Source organism: Carlito syrichta, unplaced genomic scaffold (genome assembly GCF_000164805.1).
Source record: "Carlito syrichta isolate Samal-C Ts95f unplaced genomic scaffold, Tarsius_syrichta-2.0.1 Scaffold306175, whole genome shotgun sequence".
Classification (NCBI taxonomy): Eukaryota; Metazoa; Chordata; class Mammalia; order Primates; family Tarsiidae; genus Carlito; species Carlito syrichta.
The window spans coordinates 49,305-58,470 of record NW_007250271.1 but is presented as its reverse complement, the minus strand read 5'-3'; the positions used below and the strand labels follow the sequence as shown (position 1 = coordinate 58,470).

At 38.7% G+C, this 9,166-nt stretch overlaps 1 protein-coding gene across 3 annotated transcripts in view; it reads right to left on the bottom strand.

Moving 5' to 3' along the window:
- The window catches only part of WNK3 (WNK lysine deficient protein kinase 3), a 127,831-nt gene that overhangs the window by 87,138 nt on the left and 31,527 nt on the right, over window positions 1-9,166 (bottom strand). For all 3 annotated transcript variants that reach the window (XM_021714959.1, XM_008062953.1, XM_008062954.1), the window contains exons 2-5: window positions 7,832-8,004; window positions 6,537-6,757; window positions 5,371-5,528; window positions 1,224-1,312 (exon numbers count right to left, since the gene is read on the bottom strand). In XM_021714959.1, coding sequence (XP_021570634.1) covers window positions 1,224-1,312; window positions 5,371-5,528; window positions 6,537-6,757; window positions 7,832-8,004 — 641 coding nt within the window. The remainder of the gene's footprint in view (window positions 1-1,223; window positions 1,313-5,370; window positions 5,529-6,536; window positions 6,758-7,831; window positions 8,005-9,166) is intronic.

Here is a 9,166-nt window from a genome sequence, read left to right as displayed (position 1 = left end):
GAGCCCACGGGTTCGAGACCCGCCTGGGCAGCGAGACCTCATCTCTACAATAAATCAAAAAATCAGCCGGGCGTGGTAGCGCATGCCTGTAATTCTGGCTACTTGGAAGGCTGAGGAGGAAGGATCACCGGAGCCCAGCAGGTTGAGGCTGTGGTGGCCGGGAGCAGCCACTGCACTCCAGTCTCGGCGACAGAGTGAGACTCCAACTCAAAAAAAAAAAAAAAAAAAAAACAAGACAAACACAAACTGTGACACAAATAAATCTGTATTATTTCTTGAACAAAAATATCCACAGTAGTTTTATTATTATCATGACACAAGGATATATGATCAAATAAAAAACATCTGTCTACGCTCAACTGTTAGAAGCAAGTTAACCTGTGAGGGCCTATTGACAGTTAAGCTGATGGTTGAAGGTGATGAAAACTTGCCACAACACACATGAAAACCAAATGTCAGTTCAAGAAAACTTCAGCACATGATATAAAAGTCTAAAATGGCCAGGCACAATGAGTCACGCCTATAATTCCAGCATTTTGGAAAGCAGAGGCAAGAGGATAGCCTGAGTCCACAGGTTCGAGATCAGCCTGGACAACTTGGCAAGACCTCGTCTCTGCAATAAATTTAAAAAAGAATTGCCGGGCTCGGTGGCTCAGCCTGTAATCCCGTGCCTTTGGGAGGCTGAGGTGAGTGGATTGCCTGAGCCCACGGGTTCGAGACCCGCCTGGGCAGCGAGACCTCATCTCTACAATAAATCAAAAAATCAGCCGGGCGTGGTAGCGCATGCCTGTAATTCCGGCTACTCGGAAGGCTGAGGCGGAAGGATCGCCGGAGCCCAGCAGGTCGAGGCTGCGGCGGCCGGGAGTGGCCACTGCACTCCAGTCTGGGCAACAGAGTGAGACTCCAACTCAAAAAAAAAAGAATTAGCCAGCTGGTGGCATGTGCATGTAGTTCCAGCTACTTGGAAGGCTGAGGCGGAAGGATTATCTAAGCCCAGCATGTTGAGGCTGCAGTGGCCGGGAGCGTGCCACTGCACTCTACCCTGGGCGACAACAAAAAAAGTCTAAAATGGCAAAAAACATGCACTGATACATTCACTCTAAACAGTATTAGCTTCCACTCAAATGTCATACCCAGTATAATTGAAAGGTCAGAAAATGACCCAGTGCAAGATAAAAGAAAAATGTACCCATCAGTTGCTATTTCACTACAATTGTACCCACCTTTCAGATTTGTTTTGACGAATACATCCTTCAATGATTTCTTTTACTTCCGGATCAGTGACTTTATTGAAACTGGCTGGTTTTATGCCCTGGGAGAAGAAAAATTGTTTCTAATCACAAATTAAGCAATTGAAAGTCCAAGTCAACATGATATATATTAAATATTATTTATATCACTATTATTTATATCAATATATTCAAGTTTTAAGTCAGGTTAAGTATATCTATATGGTTAAGTTTAATAACTTTTTTGATAAAGATTTTGTCACAGCTCTACAAATAACAGTAAAAAACTATAAATAATCTAAATCAACAACAGGCTAGGCACAATGGCTCACACCTTTAATCCCAGCACTTTGGGAGGTGAAGGCGAAAGGATTACTGAGCCCAGGGGCTCGAGACCAGTCTGGGCAACCTAGCAAGAACTTGTCTCTATAATAAACTAAAAAAAAAAAAAAAAATTAGCCGGGTGTGGTGGTGCATGCCTGTTGTTCCAGCAACTTGGAAGGCTGAGGTGGAAGGATTGCCTGAGCTCAGCAGGTCGAGGCTGCAGTAGCCATGAGCATGCCACTGCACTCTAGCCTGGATGGCAGAGTAAGATTTCTAATCAAAAAACAATTTTTTAATAAATAAACCAACAACAGGGACAAAAGATACACATATTATTCTTTATATATACACATATTTTTTTCAAATCTAGACCTATAGATATATATTTTTAATATTACAGAGAAACTAAAAATGTAATCCCAATTAACAAAATATAATGAAAAAGGACTTTTTGCAATCAGAAAAAATTAATGTATTTTTAAAACTTTTGAAAATTCAAAACAAAGTCTTCTTTCTTTCAAACATTCCAATTCAATATATTCCAAAGTTTCCTAGAATGGCTAGAAGCAATGAATAATCAATAAATATGTATGTATATACATACATATCTATGCATGTATGAAAATATATATACACATATATAAAAACTTTTGATAAATCTATATTATTTTTATCCTTAAGCAATAATAAAATATCAAGATAGCCTGCCTTGGGCTAATTATTAGATTCTACAAATTCAATAACAAATAAATGAAGTCCAGACAATTCAAAACAGATAACTGTGTTAGCTGCCTAAATCTGCCTTATTTTACTTTCTATTACATTTTATTTATGAGTTTTAGATTTTAAAAAATAATCCAGTATAGATCATTACAGTCATTTAACAGAAAATGCCAAATTAAGCTAGAAGCAGCAAGGTACAATGGAAACAACTGTTATGAAATGAAGCAATCTAAGATTTACTTATAGGCCTGTCACACTACCTCAAAAGACACAGAATCAGAAAGTTCAGTATCAAGCCATAAAGAAGGCTAAACATATGGACTTCACAGCAACTTGGATGGGTTTAGAGTCTATCACACTCAGTGATCTATCACAGAAACAAAGAACAGAGTACCATATGTTCTCACTCATAAGCGGACCTTGAACAATTATCATAATACTTTAAGAAAGGGATTGGCAGTTCCCTGGCAGGGAGGAGAGGGGGGATTGGCAGTTGAGGAACCCTGCCAGGGGAGGGAGGGGCACATCTCATCAACAAGAGTACCTGCATTACGAACATTTATTTTTGGTTTTTTTGAGTTGGAGTCTTACTCTGTCGCCCAGGCTGGAGTGCAGTGGCATGCTCACAGTCACCACAGTCTCAACCTGCTGGGCTCAGGTGATCCTTCTGCCTCAGCCTTTCAAGTAGCTGGAACTACAGGCATGCACCACCACACCCGGCTAATTTTTTCATTTACTGTAGAGATGAGGTCTTGCCAAGTTGCCCAGGCTGGTCTTGAACCTGTGAGATCACACAATCCTCTAACCTTGGCCTCCCAAAGTGCTGGGATTATAGGCATGAGCTACCGCACCTGGCCCATAATGAACATTTGTATACCTAACCCTGAATTGTACAAATCTGGTGAAGTTAGGAGTTAATTTGAATGCCCAAATCAAGAAGTTTTACGACAGATGGAAATCTGTATTGTGATATGGCATTTCTCTAACTTTAATATAAAATAAAGTCACTATTTTAAAAATGGAGCTATGTTATTCTACTTACAGAAAAAGGTCCCTCTTTGACCTTTCCACTGATCTCCTACCCATTTCCCAGCCCTAGGTAATTACTGCCTTTCTCTGCACCTAAGTGGAAATAGTTGGAGAGCTGTAACTTACAAAACCAAGTACAAAATCCTTTTATATTTATGGCCCTACAAAATATGAGCCAAAACTAAGACATTCTAGCCTTATCCCCTTTTAAGAGTTCTTACAGAAATTTGCAAACATACTTGAAAGTAGAATAGTATAATGAAACCCCATGTAACCATCAGCAGCTTCAACATCAATCAATATTTTGTCAACCTTGTTTTAGCTATCTACTCCCACATTTTTCATATCCCATGTTTTTCATATCTGGAATATTGTAAAGCAAATCTCAGGCATCATGTCATTTCGCCCATACAATATTTCAGTTTACATTGCTAACAGATAAGGACCTTTTAAAAATCTATCGTTAACCCCACCTAAAATAATCATTCCTTAGTATCATTTAAAACCCAACCCACACTCAAATTTTCAAAGTTGTCTAAATGATGTCTGTTTTATACTTGGTTTGTTCAAATCAGGATCTAAACAAAATCCATAAATTACATGCAGGGTATACTGGAGTTGGCGCATACCAGTTCGCAAGAGCTATTACACATTTTCAGGAATTTTGCAAGCCAACTGTTGAACATGGCCATTTAAAAAAACTAAATTATACAAACTTACAATTAAATAAATTATATTAAAAGCCAAGGTAGAGCCAGGAGTGATGGCTCATGCCTGTAATCCCAGCACTTTAGGAGGATGAGGTGAGAGGATTGCCTGAGCCCAGGGGTTTGAGACCAGCCCAGACAACTTGGCAAGATCTTGTCTCTACAATAAATAAAAAATGTAGTCGGATGTGGTGGTACACACCTGTGGTTCCAGCTACTTGGAAGGCTAAGGTGGAAGGATTGCCTGAGCCCAGCAGGTCAAGGCTGCGGTGGCTGTGAGAGTGCCACTGCACCCCACTCTGGGTGACAGTGGGACTCTGACTCAAAAAAAAAAAAACCCAAAGTAATAAATACTGAAAGCAGCACTCCCTGTTTTACAACATTCTACTATTATTTATGCATTTGAAGCTATTTACAGATATTGTATCTGTATGATGGAAATAACATACAACGCATGCAACTGTGCACCTCTTCCCAACTCTGCACTCAGTGAGGCCACATTGGTAACTGGAAGTCAGCTACGGTGGGTGAACTTATACCACAAAAATCAGCAAATACTAGAAATCAGCATGTTTTCTTTTTTCAGAAAATCAGTTGTTAAACATTTATCAGCTCACCACTACTCTTAAGTCTCTTGTATTCTATAAAAGCCTCCTTCCCTTTTCTTTCATGAAATTGATTTGTTGAAGAAACTAAGTCATTTGTCCGACAGAATGTCCCACATTCTGAGCTGTAACCTTCTTTCTTATTGGCTCCTTACACAAACTTCTAGAGTCAGACAGACTTGGGTTCAAAACCCACCATTACCAGTAGTTGTAGGAAACTGGGCCAAGATACAACCGCTGATTCTCAGTCTCATCACCTGTAAACCAAAGATTACACCCATCTCGTAGGGATATAAAGATTAAACCACGTAGTATACAGCATATACTAAAAACAGTACTTACTCATACCTGTTAGAATAGCTATTATCAAAAAGAAGAAAGATAAGAGTTGGTGAGGATGAGAGAAAAGGGAAGCCTTGTACGTTGTTAGTGGAACTAGAAGAAACCTTCAAAATCACTTAGTCAATTTCTTATTCAGCTTTGAAAAACAAAGATCCATCTAATGAATAACTAAAAATTATTTATAAAAAATATATAGAGATGATATATCTGTACATTTTCCCAAAGATACTAATAGAGGTTGCCTGACTCCAATAAAGTATAGGTATATATTAATAGTATAAATCTAATGCTTGTTTCGTTACAATTATTAAATTTAGAACTAAACCAAAATCAGGTTTGACTTAGTCGACTTTACAACTTCAACATAAAATGTGGTAATTTATGAAGTAAAAAACATAAAGTTATACCTACACTAGTTACTTTTCGGTATATTTGAGCTGCATTCTGACACTCCGAATAAGGATACTCCGAAGTAGCCATTTCCAGCATACACATTCCAAAAGCATAAACATCTACAGATTCATCATAGTGTTCTTCATACATCTCAGGGGCCATAAACTCAGGAGTTCCTACAAAATAACACCACAACCACATTTTTATTAAAGAGGAAAATGTATCTTCCAAGATCACATTCCTTTTCCCATAAGGATTACCTGTGCTAATTCCCATTCTCCAAAAGCAAAATATTAAGTATAAAATTTGTTGAATACTTGTTATATCTATATAAAGCACTTAAAGAATTTCCTTAACTTTCTGTACTGAAAAACTACAAGTTGTAATGCTCAAGATTAGGTAATGATTAATAAAATCTGTTCTTATTTCTACCCTTCTTTTAAGTTATTCCAAAAATTTTTTTTTGAGGGGGAATTTCACTCTCGTCCAGGCTGGAGAGCAGAGGCACGATCCCAGTTCACAGCAGCTTCAACCTCCTAGGCTTAGATAATCCTTCTGCCTCAGTTTCCCAAGTAGCCAGGACTACAGGTACACACCACCACGCCAGCTAATTTTTTAATTTTTTTGTAGAGTCAAGGTCTTGCTATGCTGCCCAGGCTGGTCTCAAATTCCTGGGCTCAAGCAATCTCCCTGCCTTGGCCTCCCAAAGTACTGGGATTACAGGCGTGAGCAACATGCCTGGCCAAGTTCTTCAAATTTTTTTGAATTAACTTAATAAACTCCCCTACCTTAACGCCTCAGAACTTTTCAATAATCCTAACTATATTCCACAAAAACACACAGAATGTCTCTAAAATAAGTCAATATATAATAGCTATGTCAAAGCAAATACACTCCAGGCCAGGGGTCAGCAAACTTTTCTATAAAGAGCCACATAGTAAATACTTTAGGTTTAGCAGTTCATATCATCTTTGTCACACAACTACTTAACTCTGCCACTTGTAAAAGCAGTCATAGATGAAAAATCTGTGAGTGAGTAAGTGTGACTGTGTTCCAATAAAATTTGATTTACAAAAACAGGCAGTGAGCCATATTTGGCTCATAGTTAGCTGATCCCTGTTCTAGACCAACACAATTGAAAAATCTTTCTTTACCCAACCAGTACACTGTAAAACATTAATCACCAATGACACTCTTAGCAAATGATGTGCGCATTAAGGTGGCTAGTCCTAGGTCACCAATCTTCACAGATCCAGTGGGTCCCGTGATGAAAATATTGTCACACTTCAGATCTCGGTGAATAATAGGAGGAGTTCTAGTGTGCAAAAACTGCAACCCCTTTAAAATTTGCCTGCACCAGCTCCTTAAGACCTTTGGTTTCATGACTTTAAATCGTTTTAAGTACCTATACAGAGATACAAAAGACCATGTGTAAACAAATATACCCAGCTTATTGTATAAACACTATTAACAATAAATCACATAAGCAAACTTATAATTTATGTACTATAATTGCCATTGCTGAAGTGTTTTCTCTTGTCTGTTATAGCAAAGAAATTTTTAAATCTAAGGCCTTGTTCTTAGATCCTAACTAAGTGTAGTATTTTTAATTTAAAACAAGAACCATTCCAGAGTGGACTTTTGTTGAAAAGCAGCACAATTTAAAAAGAAAGTCCTTCTCTACTGCCTAATAACTGCTTACATAGAATCACCCGAAGGTTTACCTATGCAAAATTTTAGTTCAAATATTTAGGAAACAAAAAGTATACCCCACATTTATATTTACAAGTGATTATTCTACCAAATGAAAAATTTTGGTTAGAAACAAAAGACTATAAATATAGTACTGCTCACTAGATATAAGAACTTAGCCAACCTTCCCAATCTTTCATTACCTCTTACAAAATGAAATCATATTCTCTCTATAAGAATTTCCAATTCTAAAATTCTATGATAGCCCACAAATATTAACTTCTCAGCACCGTATTTTCTTTTTTTTTTCTTTCTTTTTTCTGAGTTGGAGAGAGTCTCACTCTGTTGCCCAGGCTGGAGTGCGTGGCATGCTCATGGCCACTGCAGCCTTAACCTGCGGGGCTCAGGTAATCCTTGGCCTCAACCTTCTAAGTAGCTGGAACCACAGGTACATGCCACCACACCTCACTTATTTTTTCATTTATTGTAGAGACAAGGTCTCTCCAAGTTGCCCAAGCTGGTCTCAAATCCCTGGGCTCGGGCAATCCTCTCACCTCTGTCTCCCAAAGTGCTGGGATTACAGGCATGAGCCACTGTACCCAGCTAGCGCTGTATTTTTAAACAAACTTCATTAACATCTTAATTTTTTAACCTACACTGAAACATGGTCACTAGATTCAGATTTTATAAGTTCTTTAATAAAGTAGTCTTATTTTATAAATAATTTTTACAACTCCTGAAAATTATTTCCAAATAAAACTCCATTGGCACTATTGGGTCAACTTACGTCTTTAAGGTTCCAGATGTCATTAGTTCAGTCACTAATACAATACATTTCTTTCCTTTTAATATAGACTCCCAAGAATCATAAAATCGAACTATATTGGGATGCTGGAGACCCTTCAACATCTCTGCTTCTTCCTTGAACCTTTGTTGTTCAGCTTTGGTTAACTTTCGGTCCTGAAAAAAAGAACAAGTTCCAAATTAAGATCACAGAAATTCTGCCAAGTGCAGTGGCCCATACCTGTAATCTCAGCACTTTAGGAAGTCAGGGTGGGAGGACTGCTTGAGGTTAAAAGTTTAAGACCAGTCTGGGCAACATACCATCTCCACAAAAAAAATTTTTTAATGTTTTTAAAAATTAGCCAGGTGTAGTGGTGCAGGCCTATAGCCCCAGCTACTTGGAAGGCTGCGGTGGGAAGATCACTTGAGCCTAGGAGTTCAAAGTTGCAGTAGTTATGATCACACCACTGTATCCAGACCTGGGCAATATAGCGAGAGCCATTTCTATTTTTTAAAAAGTCACAGAAATTCTCATGTACATTTCTAACACTACTCAAGTAATTACTTTATTGTATTTATGTATATATGTATTTATCTTGTATATATTATTTTGTAATTCTTTTCTCAAGACCTATATAATTAACTATATAATATCCCTTAAGTAGTTATTTTGACTTCTCCCATACAGCAATGCAATAGTTGGTGCATTTCACAACTATGTTATAAATCCACCTGCATAATAAATCAATATACAGCCCGTGGGTTTGAGACCTGCCTGGGCAACTTGGCAAGACCTCATCTGTACAATAAATCAAAAAATTAGCCAGGTGTGGTAGCATGTGCCTGTAATTCCAGCTACTTGGAAGGCTGAGGAGGGAGGATCACCGGAGCCCAGCAGGTCGAGGCTGCAGTGGCCAGGAGCGGCCACTGCACTCCAGTCTGGGTGACAGAGTGAGACTCCAACTCAAAAAAAAAAAAAATGCTAAAAAACAATATCAAAACAAATTGAGAAAAAGTAAATAAAACAGGTAACAGGAAAATTGCCTTAAGAAATCTCTCAAGCCGGGCTCGGTGGCTCAGCCTGTAATCCCGCGCCTTTGGGAGGCTGAAGTGAGTGGATTGCCTGAGCCCGCGGGTTCGAGACACACTGGGCAACTTGGCGAGACCTCATCTCTACATAAATTAAAAAAATAAAAAATTAGCCGGGCGTGATAGTGTGCGCCTGTAGTTCCAGCTACTTGGAAGGCTGAGGCGGAAGGATCGCCAGAGCCCAGCAGGTCGAGGCTGCGGTGGCCGGAAGTGGCCACTGCACTCCAGTCTGGGTGATAGTGAGACTCCA